At 35.0% G+C, this 19,487-nt stretch overlaps 1 protein-coding gene across 4 annotated transcripts in view; it reads right to left on the bottom strand.

Moving 5' to 3' along the window:
• Positions 1-19,487, bottom strand: part of FZD3 (frizzled class receptor 3) — a 104,168-nt gene that overhangs the window by 20,070 nt on the left and 64,611 nt on the right. For all 4 annotated transcript variants that reach the window (XR_007151710.1, XM_047856899.1, XM_047856897.1 and 1 more), the window contains 2 exons: positions 6,619-6,767; positions 1,723-1,956 (listed from right to left, as the gene is read on the bottom strand). Coding sequence is in view for 3 of the 4 variants with exons in the window: in XM_047856899.1 (XP_047712855.1) it covers positions 1,723-1,956; positions 6,619-6,767 (383 nt within the window). In the remaining variant the exon portion in view is untranslated. The remainder of the gene's footprint in view (positions 1-1,722; positions 1,957-6,618; positions 6,768-19,487) is intronic.

The following is a 19,487-nucleotide window of genomic DNA, read 5'->3' as shown; positions in this document are numbered from 1 at the left end:
TATACCATCATGTCATCTGCACATAGTGTTAAGTTTTATTCTTCAGTACCAATTTGGATGTTTTGAACATAGGCCAGAGAAACATTTTTCTAGATCTGTCTCCTCAGGCAAGGGAAACAAAAGCAAAATTAAACTATTGGGACTACACCAAAATAAAAAGCTTTTGCACAGTGAAGGAAACTGTCAATAAGCAACAAGGCAACCTACTGAGTGGGAGAAGATATTTGCAAATGATATATCCAATAAGGAGTTAGTATCTAAAATATATCAAGAACTTACACAAGTCAATACCAGAAAAACGAATAATCCAATTAAAAAATGAACAGAGGACCTGATTAGACATTTTCCCAAAGAAGATACATAGATGGCCAACAGACACATGAAAAGATGCTCAACATCACTAATCATCAGGGAAATACAAATCAAAACCATGAGATATCACTACATGCCTGTCAGAATGACTAAAATAAAAAAGGCACAAAATAACAAATGTTGGTGCAGATGTAGAGAAAAAGGAACTTTAGTGCATTATTGGTGGGAATGCAAACTGGTGCAGCTACTGTGGAAAACGGTATGGAGGTTCCCCACAAAATGTAAAATAGAATTACTATATGATCCAGTAATCCCACTAGTGGGTATTTACCAAAAGAAAATGAAAACACGAGTTTGAAAAGATACATGCACCCTTATGTTTACTGCAGCGTTATTTACAATAGTTAAGATATGGAAGCAACCCAAATGTCCACCCATATATGAATGGATAAATAAGATGTGGTATATAGGGGCGCCTGGGTGGCTCAGTCGGTTAAGTGTCTGACTTTGGCTCCGGTCATGATCTCATGGTTCATGGGTTCAATGCCCGAGTTGGACTCTGTGCTGACAGCTCCAAGCCTGGAGCATGCTTCGGATTCTGTTGTCTCCCTCTCTTTCTCTCTGTCCCTTCCCTGCTCATGCTCCGTCTCTCTCTCTCTCTCTCTCTCTCTCTCTCAAAAATGAATAAACTTAAAAAAAAAAAAAAAAAAAGATGTGGTATATATAAAAAAGGGAATACGGGCACCTGGGTGGCTCAGTTGGTTAAGCATCCAACTCTTGATATTGGCTCAGGTCATGATCTCATTTGTGGGATCAAGCCCCATGTCAGTCTCCATGCAGAGTGTAGAGCCTGCTTGGGATTCATTTTCTCTCTCTCTCTCTCTCTCTCTCTTCTCCCGCTCAACCTTCCTCTCTCTCTCTCAAAATAAATAAATAAACTTTAAAAAATAAAAGGGGGTAGCATTACTCTCAGCCATAAAAAAGATCTTGCCATCGGTGACAACATGGATAAACCTAGAGGGTATAATGCTAAGTAAAATAAGTCAGACAGAAAAAGACAAATACCATATGATTTCACTCACATTACATTTGGAATTTAAGAAGCAAAATAAATGAACAAAGAAAAAAAGACAAAAAAAGATTCTTAAATTCTTTAAGATGGGTGAAACAGACAAATGGGATTAAGACTATAGTTTTTATGATGAGCACTGAATAATGTAGAGAACTGTTGAATCATTATATTGTACACCTGAAAGTAATATCACTCTATGTTAATTATACTTCAATTAAAATTTTTTTTAAAAAATACAAATGATGTCCAACTTCTATTTCAGATTTGGCTACTCTTCATTCTTAAGATGTGTGACTAATTCAACTTATGAAATAAACTAATCTTCCAAAAAAACTCACCTGCCATCACGGGATCTGTGGAGACTGCCGTGGTAGCTGCTTACTTTGCTGTGGACACTCCCTGCTTTGCTTCTCTGATCATCCACCATAGCAAGCTGGGTTGAAGAAGCATGTGTGGATGTTCCTTGAGTGGAAGTTCCCCTTGATTTTCTTATAATAGGAGTATTTGGATCCCTCAGGAGAGACTGAGCAAAATCAGGTTCCTGTAGTACCTGTCGGCTCTCATTCACTATCCTAGAAAACAAAATACTAAGTTTAAGATACAGACTAACATTCCCATAGACCAATAAACAACACTTTTGTGACATACTGACATTATTCTTGAAATTAATTGCTCTTCAAATAATGTCTTTAGCAGAGATATAAGGTAACATCGTTGACAGAGGAAAGAATACAACAAAAATCCCTATCAATCTGTACTCTAAAGTGGTATGATGGAAAGAAGCCTGCATCAAAATAAGGAAATCAGGATTTTAGTTCAATAAATACACGATCTTAAGCAAGTCATTATTCCCTTTCTTTCATTTTTGTCATCTATGAAATGAAGCTATACAATTTTATCATTTCTAAAAGGTTCCTTTCAATTAAAGAAGTTTATAATTCTAGGAGTGCCTGGGTGGCTCAGTCAGTTAAGTGTCCAACTCTTGATGTCAGCTCAGGTTATGATCTCACAGTCTGTGAGGCAGAGGAGCACAGAGCTTGCTTGGGATTCTCTCTCTCTCTCTCTCTCTCTCTCTCTCTTTCTCAAAATAAATAAATAAATAAACTTAAAAAAAAAGAAATTTGATTCTCAATCACACTGAGATATTATAAAAGATTTTATAATAAAGTAGAGAAATTTGTTCTTGCATGGTTTATGGATGTATCAGAGGCCTCACTGTAACACAGCTATTTCTTGAACTTGTAACTTACAACAGTTGTTTTCAGGCTACAAGTTGGTTTTATGGTAAAGCAGTTGTTCAGTGCTAGATTAAACATGATTGGTCATAATTAAACAAAACATATGAAAAATTAAGTGAACATAAAATTAACTACCGGATATATTAAAGCCTTAAGGAAAAAAAAACTAAGGAGATGAATTACTGTCAAGAGCAAAAGTTTTTAACTGCTATGGAAGGTTAAAAACATTTATTTATGATGATAAACAAAGCAGTAATTAAACTGATAAGAAGAGCCAGTGAAATAGTTGCAAAGATCAGTGTCAGTTTATGTAAACAAGCAACTATGAGAATCAGACGTTTAAATTAAAATTAGATAAACAATTTCATGAAAAAAAAAACAAAACTCTAACATATAAAGATTGGATCATACATTAACAAAGTGCATATATTCTAGGGGCGCCTGGGTGGCTCAGTCAGTTAAGCATCCGACTTCAAATCAGGTCATGATCTCGCAGTTCATGGGTTCGAGCTGTGGGGCTCGAGCCATGGGTTCATGTGGGGCTCTGTGCTGACAGCTCAGAGCCTGGAGCCTGATTCGGATTCTTTGTGTCCCCCTCTGTCTCCCCCATCCCTTGCTCATGCTTGGTCTCTCTCTCTCTCTCTCTCTCTCAAAATAAAAATGAATAAAATTAAAAAAAAATGAAAATGAATGAATAAAAATTTTTTTAAAAGAGTGCATATATTCTAAGTTTTCAGATTACAAAAGGATTGTTGTTACTGTTACTGTTTTAGCAGTGAGGTAAAAGGGCTAAAGGAAGGCAAATATCTGTTGAGTACCCACACTGTGCCAGGTATTTTACATACACTCTCCTTTGATCCTTCTTAATAATGTTTTTATTTTATTATGGAGATCAATGTCCTAAGAGGGTATCTCTAAGAGAGTATGAGTTATCTGTTATGAATAGGTATCTATTAAGAATAAATACTGTGATCTCTATTTTATAGATGAAAAATCTGAGGTTCTAAAGGATTAGAGAACTTCCAAAAGTCACGCAATAAAACCAACAGTCGAGGATCAAACTTAATGATAAAACATAACATATATGTGTGTGTGTGTGTGTGTCTGTGTGTGTGTGTGAGAGAGACAGACAGAGAGAGAGGCAGACAGACAGACAGACAGACACACACACACACACCCTGGAAACAAAGTGTCAAAAACTGGATAGAAGAAAGAACAAGTCAAAGATAGCTGAAAAAAACAAACAGTATTTGTTTCTCCTTCATCAGAGGCCCTACTCATATATTCATAAATCCCAAGTCAGTCTTGATTGCTGACTTTATTTTCTAAACTTATTTTTAAAACTTGGTTCAAACTGACATCTGGTTATGACAAAAATTTAATCCACCTTGAAATGGTAAAGGTTTGTCCCCTCATTTTACAGAGAAATTAGGTGACATGATCCAGATAATTCCAAAAGAAGATTTCTAAAAATATTTCAATCAGTGTCAGCATTACTAGTATAAGCACAACCTTAAGTGTGGCTTCACTTAGAGGGAAAACACTAATTTGATTAGCACAATTTTAGAAACTAGTCTCTTTGTAGCACAGTACATAACAAAGAAGTTGAGAGCAAAGACTAGAGCCTAGAGTCAGAATGCTTGGTTCTGAATCTCAATTCTAGCATTCACTATGAAACCCTGAATCCATGCCTCAGTTTCCTTATTTGCAAAATGATGATCTTTCTTACAAGGCTATTTGAAGGATTAAATGGTTTAATAATATATAAAATGTTTAGAACAGTGCTTAGAATATTAAATGTGCTCAATTAATTGGTAACCATTATTACGATATCTTTACAGTTATTTCTCAAGGCTAAAGTAGAAGACACATGCTAGAAATAGCTATGGGATGCTCATACCCTTGAGCTCCAGCATAAGGAGCTGCCCTCTAGCCCAGGGCACAGTCCTGGCTTGGAGGATTACAATGGCTTTGTTAGGTGGGGATCCATGGTCACAGAAAACCAAATAGAAGGGTCTTGGGAGTTCTGACCAGTTTCAAAATGATTCTGGCCCAACCAGGATCCCCCAAATAATTAAGATAATTCTCCATAAGAGTAGCTTGGGTTTAGTTCTACCTAGACTTTCTAATATAACCCTATTACAGAACTGTTTGTATAAGGTCCAGAGGTGACCAGAAATGTTTAATACAAGACCTTTCCTCAGTATTATCTCTTAGTGTGATTAAAATATATTTAAAAATGTCAAAGAATATACAGATAAGTCACAGTAAATCCCATAGGGACAGATATTCCATGAAAGCAGGGACTCAGCCTATTTGTTTGCTGCTGCATCCCTGGTGTTGCAACATAGTTCATGGCACATAGTAAGCATTCTATAAAGACTTTCTTAAAAAATGAATGCCCAGGAAATAGGTTTTTGTTGTTATTGTTGAATAACTCTTTCCCCTTCTTTCCTTCTCTGCTCTGTGAAACTGTTACTTAAAGGAGAAATGCATTATCTGATATCACTAGTAGCAGTCTCAGATATAGTAATAAGAAATGTACATTTTAAAACTGTGCATTTTTATCTCAATCTAATCTGTGTAATAGTAACACCTAATTACTGTACTTAAGAAAATACAGATTTTGTTAATGAGGCATTTTAAGTTGTATGGGAAAAGTACATTAACCCATGTATGGCACAACATTAAAAAAATTTTTTTTAGTGTTTATTTATTTTGAGAGAGACGGAGTGTGAGTTGGGGAGGGGCAGAGAGAGAGAGGGAGACACAGAATCCAAAGCAGGCTCCAGGCTCTGAGCTGTCAGCACAGAGCCCATCTCAGGGCTTGAACACACGAGCTATGAGATCATGACCTGAGCCAAAGTCGATACTCAACCGACTGAGCCACACAGGCACCCCAAGGCACAACATTTTAAATATAACCTTAAGAGCTTCACAAACCTTCTCCCAAAACCCATTTTCCGTGGACCTTAGTTTAGGTAAAATCATAAGCATACAGACTCAACTTAGAATTTGTGATAATTCAGGTATAGTATACATGTAAGATTTAGACTGAATAAAAGTTTGAAATGATTTGTTCCTTTGTGAATACTGTAGTCTTGTTTTCCTTTTGCTTTATGATTAAAGATGCTGTAAATATATTTTACCATGACATTCTAATATGCAGTGTGGCCAACAATGATTTAAAATAATTTCTTTAATGTATTTCATTATCATTTTATAATGCATTTAATATCATCTATTTTGGCTTTAACATATACTTTATCATAATGGAATAACATGTTATCTCTTTTTTTTTTTTCAACGTTTATTTATTTTTGGGACAGAGAGAGACAGAGCATGAACGGGGAAGGGCAGAGAGAGAGGGAGACACAGAATCGGAAACAGGCTCCAGGCTCCGAGCCATCAGCCCAGAGCCCGACGCGGGGCCCGAACTCCCGGACCGCGAGATCGTGACCTGGCTGAAGTCGGACGCTTAACCGACGACTGCGCCACCCAGGCGCCCCACATGTTATCTCTTTGTATCATTTCTGGTATACTTGAAAGAACAATGGGCAACTGAAAGGAAAGTCTAACCTAATACCTATGATTTTGGCCAAAGCATTTAACCTCTCTGTGTCAGTATTCTCATCTGTAACACAGAAATAATACATACCAGCCCTCACAAGAATACTGAGAAGATCAAATAATAATATACATAAAAGCATTAATTTGTTAATTTTAGTTAAAATTTAAATTTTTGAAAATAAGATTGGCTTTCTCTCAAATATTCTGAATTAGTAAGGCATAGACCTCAAGTCTGGTTCTACTTGGCTACGTTGTCAGAATAAACTTTTAGCTTTTAATTTTGACACGCTACTGTGCTAAGTAGTAGCAGCTGAGGTCATAATCATGTCGAAATACATCCTCCAAATCCAAAGTGTTTTAACATAAGCAACGTAAAACTTTTATGTGAATATGAGGTTTGTGAACACTGTGATAATTTCAACTTACTCTTTTTTCCTACGACCATGAAAAAAACTGGCCCATTCAAAGCATGTCTTTTTGCTTCCAACCCAAAAAATGGAGGGAATACCAACTATGAGAGCCATCAGGTATTTCATCAGAAAGAGAATCAGGTCTGGACGACTCATTTGAGTAACCTACAAGAAGAGAAAGAAAAATACCTTAAATATATAGAAAGAACTTTCTATCAAAGGCCGTTATAAATCCTTTAAATAAACAACAGTAAAGTAATTCTACAATTTGATATTTTCACTTACATAGTTCTACAGTTAATTTTGTTATATGTAAAAGATACACACTCTTCAACTAAGTTTCTATTTTGTATTTTGAGTCCTATATTTTTCTTATTAGCTCACAATGGTATCTTCTAAAGAAAAAGATTATTAATGTAGAAAATAAGCCATGAATAGGAATAGAGCCTCAAATATAATACCTATATTCTTCTTGGCCAATTCTGTTAGTCCTATCATTGATCATTACAATATAAAATTAGGTAAGTATTAATCCCCCCCCTCCATTTTATTAGTTTTTGTGCATATCTTTTATAGCCCTTCCTTCTACCTACCTGCTGGCTGTTTTCAAGCTTCCTCTTCAACCTATGAGTTATCTGTAAGTACATTTTCTAGTTTCTATTGATATGAGTTTTTAAAAATCTCTTTTTATTGTTGGTTTCAATTTTAATTATTGTGGTTAGAGAACATGGTCTATATTATTCTGGTTACCTTAAATTTTGGAGACTTCCTTTGTGATTTAGGACACGATTTTTCTAAGTATTCCTTGTGTACTCGAAAATAGCACATACTCTCTGTTGGGTACAAAATCTCCTCTGTGTACTATATCAATTAGTTCTGTCGTTCAAATTTTCTATACATTCAATTTTCTGTTCACCTGTTTTAATAGAGGTATGCCAAAATCTATCATAACCGGGGACTCATCAGTTTTCTTCGAATCCTGTCAGTTTTCACTTTCAAGCCTCTGTTAGATGTTATGTAAATTCAATAATGCTCTAGTTGCTCATTTTGCTTATTAATGCTCTTCACCTTAAACTGTATTTTATCTGAGATTAATATTGTCACATCAGCTTTTCACTTCATCACAGCAATAGATTTTCCAGGTGCATCCTTTCCTGTCTACCAATGTATTCAAGTCTGTCTGTTTGGGTTATACTGTTTCTTTTAAGCAGTATACAGTTTACTTCCACTAAAATATACACTCCATGAAGAGATTATTTTCTCCACTGTTTTATCCCCAGAATCTAGACCAGTGCCAGCACATAGTAGGTGCTCAATAAACACATACATTTAGAAAATATACTTCATTTTATTAAAAAAAATTATAGCTAAAATGATCAGCACCTTCATCTTTTTGAATACTCCTAGCACACTTTAGATTATTTTCCAGAAATTCAAAGCAACCTTTACAAAAATAATTATTTTATTATCTTTAGTTATACTAAAGACAATAGTCTTTTTTGTCAAAATTACACCCTATGCCTACCTTTGGATTCCCTTTTCTTCTTGCTAAAGGATGACGTTTAGAAATTCTTACAGATAGGGTATGCCAGCAATAAATTATTTTAGTCTTTGCCTGAAATGTCTTTATTTTGCCCTCAATCTTGAATGGTGGTATAGATGGGTAAAGTTTCTCTCAGCGTTTTAAAAACATTAGTTCATTGCCTTCTAGTTTCTATTGTTTCTGTTGAGAAGGTTAACTGATAATGTTTTAGAGATTTATTTCCTCTCTCTGGCAGCTTTTAAGTTTTTCTTTATCCTTTTCACTTTGTATTTGCACTGAATGTTTCTCATTGTGATTTTTATTTCTTCTACTTAGTATGCAGAATGTACTTTTAATGTAAGGACCCAAGTTTTCATTTCTGGAGAATTTTCAGACATTAGGTCTTTGGTTACTGCTTCTTAGCCATTCTTATGGCCTCTTCTTCTAGAACTCCCATTAGATGTATACTGAAATTCCTCAATCCTTATTTTTCATGTTTCTTAACTATATTACATAATTTTTTACTATTGTATGTCTCTCTATATTCTGTATTCTGGGTGAACTCTTGAGAATAACTTTCTTCTTCCCTAATTCCCTCTTCAACCATGTCTTATGTTAGGGTTCATTCTATCTACTGATTTAATTTTCATAAATTCAATTCTAAGATGTCTTAAAATTGGTTCTTATTTGTCTATTATTATTTCATTTCTGCTGACTTATCATAATTTCTTATTCTTTTAAAATGGTTTATATTGTTTATCTTTTGGAGAATCCTAAACATTCTTATTCTTAAGTCTTTAAAAAATTATCTTACTACTTTCATTTCATCTGGGAGCAAATCCATCTTCTGATTGTTGATTTTGTTAGATGCTTTCTAAGTTTGGCCTTTTTTTTAAAATTGTGCTTTGGGATTTTAGTTTGCAGATCTTGAGTGAGAATTTTCTCTCTCTCTCTCCCTTCCTCTCTCCCTCATCTCACCCTGTCTTATGGCTTTTGGTTTGTCTTCACCAGTGCCCACAGGAACCTCATCAAAAACCAGGTTGTGTATTATTGGTTACTGGAGATTCAGGTATGAAGTCATTACAGTTTGGCTTAAATATTGAATGTCTTAAGGCTGTGCTGGCGCTCTCCCACATCTCTAGATAATATTTTTATATTAACTACAGCTTCAAGGGACAGGTGGTATCACTATACAAACTTCCTTTCAGGAGCAGGGAAGCCCCATTTCCAATTCCTTTTTTTTTTTTTAATGTTTATTTATTTATTTTGAGGAAGAGAGAGAGGCAGTGTGAGCAGGGAAGAGGCAGAGAGAGAAAGGGAGAGAGTCCCAAGTAGGCTCTGCATTGTCAGTGCGGAACCCAACATAGGGCTTGATCTCATGAACCATGAGATCATGACCTGAACTGAAATGAAGAGCTGTCCACTTAACCAACTGGTGCACCAATTCTTATTTTTAACCAGTGAGCCTAGTTCTGGTCCTCTGACTTCCATGTGATACTTTTGCTTTTCAATACTCCCCAGAAACTGAACACCAAATCACCTCTGGCTACTTCATACCTGAAGTTGAGTAGGCCCATGTTTTTAATCACTGGTCATCAGTTTGCATTTCTATTATATAAATCAGTTTATTTTGTCTTTTATATTGATTTAATTTAGAAATTTGTTATGTTTTATCTGTAACTGATTTTATGTTTATGTTTAGATTTTATGTTTATGTTTATTATAGTAGCCTGGTAAGCTCAAAACATAGAACTTATATTACAATTATAACTTAGAACTAAGGTGTGATTCCTTTAGGATTTACCTAAAAATCAAACAGCAAATATTTATAGATCATCCACCACTCTAAGAATAATTCTTTTCAAAGTCCCATGAGACTTATAAAACAGATGTAAGGTTTGATTAATGTTTCCATCAAGCTGATAATCTAAATGAAAATACAAATTAAAGAAACTACTGAATAGTTAAGAACTATAATTAAGAAGCAGATGGAGACGCTAAAGCAGATCACAAATAACCTCCTCATTAAAAAATACAACGGCTTGTTGTTGTTTAAGATTTTATTTTTAAGTAATCTCTATACCCAATGTGGAGCTTGAACTCACAACCCCAAGATCAAGATCAGTTGCATGGTCTACCAACTGAGCCAGCCAGACATCCCTGTTTCACTTTTTCTTAATACTTCTATGTAGCATCAGTTATTAATGACTATCTCACATTTTACAAAACTTTTATCTCCCCTGGCTTCTAGAACACTGTATGGTCATGATTATTCTCCTAATAAGGCATTACATTCTCACTTTCATTACTTTCTTCTTGACTTCCTACTCCTGTTCTTCTACCCTTTGCGCCCCCACTACCCTCTATACAAGAGTTCTTAAAGTCACTCCTTAATTCTCTCTTTATACTCTCAACTATCATTAAGACTTAGAAGTCATCTAGTCTTATTCTTTACCTAACAAATTAATTTGCTTTCAACCTAGTTACTGTATGAATATAATTAGACAGTGGTATTGATGATAAAATACAAGCTTGCTCCTTCCCACTTCCCTCTTCTAGCTATTCTTTTTTTTTTTTTAATTTTTTAAATGTTTATTTATAATTGACAGAGCATGAACAGGGGAGGGTCACAGAGAGAGGGAGACACAGAATCGGAAACAGGCTCTAGGCTCTGAGCTGTCAGCACAGAGCTCGACGTGGGGCTTGAACTCACAAACCACAAGATCATGCCCTGAGTCGAAGTCAGACGCTTAACCAAATGAGCCACCCAGGCACCCCCTCTTCCAGCTATTCTGGCCACCTGTCCTAGTTTTGTCCTTTGGTGCTATAAAGAATAAGGCTACCATTCCAGAAGTTCTTGTCAGTTCAATAAGATGCCGTGCCAGAAGCAACACACACACAAAAAAACACTGTAAATATTGGGAACAAGGAGACAAAAGACTATCCAGAAAATCCAAGAGAATCAAAGGGTTCAGTAACTAAGTTAGGTAAGATCAACAAAAATCAAATGTTTTCTTATATACCATCAATAACCAGAGAAGAAACATAATGAAAACAATTTCATTTATAATGCAAACAAAAACTAAAAAAATATCTAGAAATAAACCTAGCAAGAAATACAAAGAAAATGATAAAACTCTATCAAAGGACACAGAGAAAAACTGAAGTACATAGATAAACAGTTCATGTTTCTGCATGCAAACACGCAATGTTTTAAAGATATCAATTCAATTATCCCCCAAATTAATCCTATAAACTTGGTACAATCCAAAAAGAGCAATAGGATTTTTCATAGAATGTTGAAAGTTTAGTATATAATAAAAGTATTTCAAATAAATGGGGGAAAAGATCATATATTGTTTAATAAATAGTGTTGGGATGGTTGGCAATCCATCTGGAAACAAAATAATTTAGATGTCACTTCATATAAGAAAAGGAAATTCTAGGCGGATTACAATAAATCATAAAAGTATGAAAAGAATGAACATTTTTATAATGATGGTGCAGAAGGCCATTTAAAAAAAAGTAACACTAAGGGGCACCCGGTGGCTCAGTTAAGCGACCTACTCTTGATTTTGGCTCAGGCCATGATCTTACAATTTGTGAGATTGCAGCCACGTCAGACTCCATCCCTGCTTCAGACTCTTTCTTCTCTCTCTCTCTGCCCTTCCCCCTGCTCATGTGCTCTCTCTCAAAATAAATATATAAAAAAAAAATTAAAAAGTAACATGAAAGAAGCCATAAGAGGAAAAGACTGACAGTTTTGATTACTAAAAACTTAAAATTTCTGCAGAACAAGAACTGTATTCACCTTAATAGATCAATGACTAACTAGGAATGTTAACTATATTATCAATAAAGTAAACTAAGGAACAGAAACTAATAAAAATAGAACAAACAAAGGGAAGAAAACAGCAAATACACATGCACATGCCTGCATTCACACAGCTACAATAAGAACAAAAATGGGGCACCTGGGTGGCTCAGTCAGTTAGGCATCAACCTCTTGCTTTTGGCTCAGGTCATGAGCTCGTGTAATTTGCGAGATTGAGACCTGTGTTGGGGGGAGGGATTCTCTTGGAATTCTCTCTCTTCCTCTCTGCCTCTCCCCTGCTTGCACATGCTCTCTCTCTCAAAATAAATAAACATTAAGAAAAAGAGAACAAAACTAAAATAGCTTTAAGAGATTACTTTGCTCAATTCCATTCAAATAAACTTGAAAATTAATTGAAACAGATGATAATAAAATATTAACTGATTCCACAAGCAAGCATAAAATTGTACCTAACTCAACAGACTCTATAAAACAATAAAACTATATGTATCATTTATGAATTTTTATGCAAACAGAATCCAACAGCAAATTCAAAGAATATGCCATCACCAAAATACAAAATACAAAAATACAAAGATGGTTCAATAGGAAACCAATTTATAAATTCAACACACTGGATCAAAGGAAAAATATACATAATCATTTTCATGTACGCCAAAGGCATTTGATAAATTGAACATCCGTTTTTGTTTTTTAAAAAGTTATAATAAAATATGGAGATGATGAATAAGTTCTTAAAGTAACAAAATAACTATCTCGAGGCACCTGGGTGGCTCAGTCCGTTAAGCACCCAACCTTAGCTCAGGTCATGATCTCACAGTTTGTGAGTTTGAGCCCCACGTAGGGCTCTGTGCTGACAGCTCAGAGCCTGGAGCCTGCTTTGGATTCTGTGTCTCCTTTTCTCTCTGACCCTGTCCTGCTCCTGCTCTTTGTCTCTCAAAAATAAAATAAACGTTAAAAAAATTTTTTTTAATAACTCTATCTCAATCTAAAAGTATCATGCTTAATGGGAATGCCAGAAGCCACTAAATATTCTCATTAATGTCAGGAATACAAGAAGAATATGTACTATACCACCACTCTTAGCCTTGTTTCAACAGTTCTAACAGATTGCAACCAAAGAAACAAATTGTGAGTATAGAAACTATAAAGGAGATAAAATTATTATTTATAAGTAATATAATTTTATACCTGGAAAAACTAAGAGAAAGGTAAAAATTATTACAAATCATAAGCAAGGTGGCAAGGTACAAGGTAAAATACAGAAATCACTTTCATATATACATACATAACAATCAATCCGTTAGTAGGCAAAAAAAGAGGCCCTAAAATTCATATGTTGAAGTCTTAACTCTCAGTACCTCATAAGATGACTCATTTGGAGATAGAGTCTTTAAAGAGATAATTAAGGTTACATGAGGTCATATGGATGGGTCCTAAACAAATCTGACTGGTGTCCTTACAAGAAGAAATTTGGACACCTACACACCAAGGATGCACCATGTGAGAAAAGACCATATTAAAAAAAAAAAAAGACTACTAGAAAAGGCCATGTGAGGAAATGGTAAGAGGGTGATCATCCACAAAACAAAGAGAGAGTTCTCAGAGGAAACCAACCCTGCTGATACCTTGATCTTGGACTTCCAGCCTCCAGAACTGTGAGAAAATAAATTTTTGTTGTTTAAACTGCCTAGTCTATAGTATACTGTTATGGCAGCCTTAGCAAACAAGTACAAACACAGTTTAAAAAAAAAAAAAGCTAAACAACTAGGAAGGAATAAATTTAATAAGAAAAATGAGTGACATATTGGAAGAACTTTAAAATATACTCCTCTTAAAACATGTTCTTTGCTAGAAACAATCACTATTATAAAAATGCAAATTCTCCTTGATTTAGCCATTAAATTTAACACAAGTCTAATAAAAATACCAACAGAGTTACCTGGGAATTAAACAGGATGATTCTAAAGTTCATATAGAAGAACACACAAGTCTAAACTGAAAGAGAAAAGAAATATGTAGGGGCCCCTGAGTGGCTCAGTTAGTTAAGCATCTGACTTTAGCTCAGGTCATGATCTAGCAATTTGTGGGTTCGAGACCCACATCAGGCTCTGTGCTGACAGCTCAGAGCCTGGTGCCTGCTTCAGATTCTGTGTCTCCCTGTCTCTCTCTGCCCCTACCCCACTTGCATTCTCTCTCTCAAAAAATAAACATTAAAAATAAATAAATAAGAAATAAGTAGAATTGAGCTATAATATAATTGTGTATACTGGAAGCATAGTTTTACTATTTATTACATGTGATATTTCAAATCATCTGGAAAAGATGAATTATTCAGTAAGTGGATTCTAGTTAGGTATTTGGAAAAAAATAGCACTGAAGCCACACCATATCTCATACCAGGATAAATTCCTAGTAGATCGAAATTCAAATGTGTAAAAAAAGTAAACAACCAAAAAGAAACCACAAAGTTCAAGATGAAAGCTTTTATATTCTCAGGATGGAGAATGACTTTCTAGTTATAACACAAAATCTACAAGCCATAAAAGTGAAGACAGATAAATCTGACTTCATAAAACCCCAACATTTCTGCATGGCTATAACTTCCATAAAGTCAAAAGACAATAAAAAAGCTGGTATAAAATTGTTACAAATGTATGGCAGATAAAGGGACTAATTTTATTAATAAATAAGTTTTATAAATAGATAAAAGTCTACTACTTAAGGAAAATTAGCAAAAGATATGGATAGTTTATAAAAAATGAAATACAAATATACGAGCTTAAGCTCACTCACCGTTTAAAAAAATTAAAATTACATGACAATTCTACATTTTTAATCCATCAGGTTAAGATCCAAGTCTGATAGTATGTTGCATTTGCAAATGTGTGGAGAAATATACTCTCATATATTGGAGATAGGAATATAAATCCATACCACTTCTATAAAAGACAATTTGGTAATATTTACCAAAATTATATACTTTATGAAGCTAATATATGTCAATTGTATCTAAAAAATTATACTCTTGATCAAGCAATTCTTTTAAAAATTTATGTACAGATTTATTCACATTTATGTGAAATGATATACAAAAACTGTTTGCAATAGTAAAATATTAGAAACAATGTGTTTATCCAGTGAATGGCATATTATGAGGTCATAAAACATATTGAGGAAGACTTTTCTCTTCAGGTATTAGTCTCCAAGATATATAGTTAAATGTGAATACTAGCTACCATTTGAGTGAAAAAAGAAAAAGGAATATACCTGCTTGTACATGCATAAGCATCTCTGAAAGGATATAAAAATTCATTGTAATATTCAAGTTACCTTGGGAAGGGCACTGGGTAGCTGGGAGACACAGGCATAAATGGGAGATTTTTTTCCCATATACTCATATAACTTTTGGGTTTTTAACTGTGTGAATATCTATTAAACATTTTTTAGGAATAAAAGTAGAGAACTTCATTTTTTTAAGTCTGAGCATTCCAAATATAAAACTAAGAGTTGGGTGTGGTATGAGGAAATATCTCCATGGAAGAGCAGTATATAAATTAGTATAATATTTCTGATAGACAATCTCACAGTACTTACTAAAAATTGTAATGTGTATACCTTTTAAGTGACAAATTCTGTTTCAAGAAATACACGCTAAAGGAACAGTAGACCAATAATAGGAAATTGTTTAAATAAAGATACATTCTAGTTAGGTATCTAGAAAAAATAACCAAATAAGTAGCCATTCAACAATGATAACGTAAGTAAAGTGAAAAAAGGAAGATACAGTGGTATGCTTATAAATGTTTAACAACTGGCTTTCTGGATGGAGGTAAGCTCTGTTTTGTAGCATCTACAAAGTTTGTAGTGTAAATACACCAACCATGCCACTTTCAAGCCACTCACTTAATGTGGAGTCATGAAGAAAGGCACACAACTGCCTCTTGTGAGCCTGTGTGAGCAACCTCTAGTACACTACCAGGTGTAGACTAATGTGTCAAATATGATATTTATATTTTATTATTATTATTATTTTTTTTTGAGAGAGAGCGTGCAAGCGAGGGAGGGGCAGAGAGAGAGGGAGAATCCCAAGCAGGCTCTGTGCTGTCAGTGGACAGCCCCAACATGGGACTCAAACTCCCAACCTGTGGGATCAGGACATGAGCTGAAATCAAGAGTTGGACACTCAACCACTGAGCCACCCAGGCCTCCCATTTATATTTAAAAATTACATATAATATCTGTAACATATTACATACATATCAAATATGACTTTTTAGTGTGTTTTGTTACATATCACTATGCACTGTTCTATCTACTCTTGTGTAGACACCAAAACTTAATAGCTTAAAACAGGTACTTATTATCTCTGACAGTTCTGTGAGTTGACTGGGCTCAGTTGGGTGACTCTCACTTGGGTTCTTGCATAGTTGCAGTTAATTCCAGCCCCATTTGTCATTTAACTGTATCATCTATCTGAACGTAATACTGAGATGGATATACATATAAGATGGTTTCTTCACTCAAACATGTAGAATATCAGTTAGGATTGCTGGGAAAGGTGGAAGGCTGGCTGGGACCTTTCCCTGCTCTCCTCTTCCTCCCTTCATGCAGCCTCACCATATAAGCTTATGACTAGTTTGGAGTTCCACACATTTTGTGGTTTCAGAGCAGGCTGACTTCTTACTAGAGGAAAAAATTGCAAGGCTTCTTATGACTTAGCCTCAAGGTCACACAGAATCACTTTTGCTGCATTCCACTTATCAAAAACAAGTCACAAAGCCAGGCCGATTCAAGGAAAAGAACTACGTAGACAAGAGCAAAAAGTGTGATTCACTGGCTGGAGGCAACAGAGTATATATTTCTACAGTAGCTACCAAAATGTTAGAAAGGGGTGCCAGCCTGGCTCAGTCAGTAGAGCATGTGACTCTTGATCTCAGGGTTGTAAGTTCAAGCCTCACATTGGGTGTAGAGATTAAAAATAAAATCTTTAAAAAAATGTTAGAGTCAGAGGCTTAACCGACTGAGCCACCCAGGTGCCTCTGACAGCTCAGAGCCTGGAGCCTGCTTTGAATTCTGTGTCTTCCTCTCTATCTGCTCTCTCTCTCTCTCTCAATAAATAAACATTATTTTTTTAAATGTTAGAAAAATATAAAGAAAAATGTAAATACTGGTTATACTGATGGGGAGGTGTTTTTCTTCCTAGCATGTTTTACAATAATATTTTCCTAATATTCTGGAATTTTTTTAAGTGGAGAAAACCATATGTATATAATCAACATTTACAAAACATATTAACCACGAGAACTTCTATCATATTAATGGAATGTTAAAAGCTCATGAGATACAGTGTAAATCTAGATTATGGTAGATACCAGTAAATGTTCTACAAATGAATTGCTCTAAGAAAATACCAAGTTATATTCATATTTAATAAAGTATATAGTGAATATCGTAAGTATCTAAAGTAAGTTATATAAAGAGACCAATGATCACCTAAATAGAACACATGATGATGAGCTGTAAATGAATCAATGCCCAGGACTTATATTCAGCATTTACACACACACACACACACACACACACACACACACACAACATCTTGTGACTTCCTTATATTCTCTACTATGGCACATTATTTCTTGAACACAGATCTTCACATAATAATAAGAACAAACGAATACAGACAGTTATGTAAAATAAGTTGAAACATGTAAAGTACTTAGAACTGCACTTGACATCTAATAAATGCTCAAACATGTGGTACATGGGTACTACTGTCCCAGAAGATACTAAAAGATAATCCATAATAAGATATTCTGTGGTAAAATACAATTGGATATTATAATTCCTCCTTGGAGATTCACATGCATATTCATATATTAAAGGCTCTTGAGAAGTCCTGAAGTAAACAACCATTTATCTTTGTTTATTCCAGTCTTTCCAATGCTATTATATACAGTTAAATTTCCCCATGTGAAAATTGAGGGATTAGACTAGGTAAATTCTAAGGTTTATCCTAATAACCTGTAGCCCTATTAATCTTTTTTTTTTTTTAACTTTATGTATTATTTTGAGAGAGAGACAGACAGACAGAGCAAGCACAAACAGGGAACAGGCAGAGAGGGAGGCAGAGAGAGAATCCCAAGCAGGCTCTGCACTGACAGTGCAGCCCCTAATGTGGGGCTCAAGTTCACAAACTGTGAGATCATGACCTGAACCCAAGTGAGATGTTTAACTGATTGAGCCACCCAGGCACCCCTAATCTTTTTGTTTTTAGTGTTGTTGTTTTTTTAATTTATTTTAAGAGAGAGAGAGAGAGCGAGCGAGCGCACGCAGGGAGCACCAGAGAGAGGAGAGAGAGAATCCAAAGCAAGCTTGCATTGTCAGCACACAGCCCAAGGTGGGGCTTTATCTCAAGGTTAGTATGATCGTGACCTGAGTCGAAATCAAGAGTTGGATGCTTAACTGACTGAGACACCCAGGCACCCCTGTAATCCTACTATTCTTGAAAATTTTTCTAGGGGAATTAGAGACTAGTCTCTAATTTTTATTATGTCTAATTTTGCTCCAAAAGTTATTTTCCATGATTTAAAAATCTATCATAGTAGTTAACACATATATTTTAACCAGAACTATATACTTTTGACTCACAAAAGAGAAAGTTCCTATAAAAGTGGAGGAAGATAAGGGGAAGAATGAGACCATTCAGAAGCATGCTTCAAATCATATCAGCTTATATTCAGTGAATGGTGAGAAAAGAATGACTGAAGAAAAACAATTATTTGTAAATGTAAAGACAGGGCTCACATAATAAATAGGAAGAGGGCCAAGAACCTAAAAATTAAAACTAGTCAAAACTGTAATTAAGGTATGGAGGGAGATCTAATCAGATTTGAGTACAGAAGCAGAGCTATTATGTAATGTGAAAAGAGCACTGGCCTGAGCAATGTGACCTTGATAAAATCATTTTTAAAAAATTGCAGGCTTTAACTTAATGACTTTGAGGTTGCCTTCAATTCCAGATGACTGGTCATCTGCAGTCTAAAATACTCTTCTTCAGAGATCTTATCCAGTCAAATTCCTTCGTTTTATATGTGTGGAATCAAAGTAGGGAGGTAGACTGATTTGCTCAAGGTCATATAGCTAATTATTTCAGTCACTCAAGTACTGAGTGCCTACTATATCCTGGTACAAGAGATTTAACAGTAAATGAGTCAGAAAATTCTCTGCTCCACTGAGCTTACATTCTAGGGAGAGGTGGGGGCAGGGTGAGGGTGGAGTGCTGTCAATTAACAAGGAAATAAGGAAATCCTGTGATATCAGGTGGTAATAAAAACTCAGAACTAAAGCAGAGCAGGGGATAAGGTTTTGGAGGTGGTGCAAATGCATGGGCCACATATTTTAGATCAAAATAGTGAGAAAAGGCATCTCCGAGAATACAGTATTTAAACAGGGATTCGGAATATACTCTGCAGTGAGAGTATTTCAAGCAGTAGGAATAGCAATGACAATAATCCTGAGAGAA

This window comes from Prionailurus viverrinus, chromosome B1 (genome assembly GCF_022837055.1).
Source record: "Prionailurus viverrinus isolate Anna chromosome B1, UM_Priviv_1.0, whole genome shotgun sequence".
Taxonomy (NCBI): Eukaryota; Metazoa; Chordata; class Mammalia; order Carnivora; family Felidae; genus Prionailurus; species Prionailurus viverrinus.
Note: the sequence above shows the minus strand (reverse complement) of the source record. Positions and strands in the feature narration are given on the sequence as shown.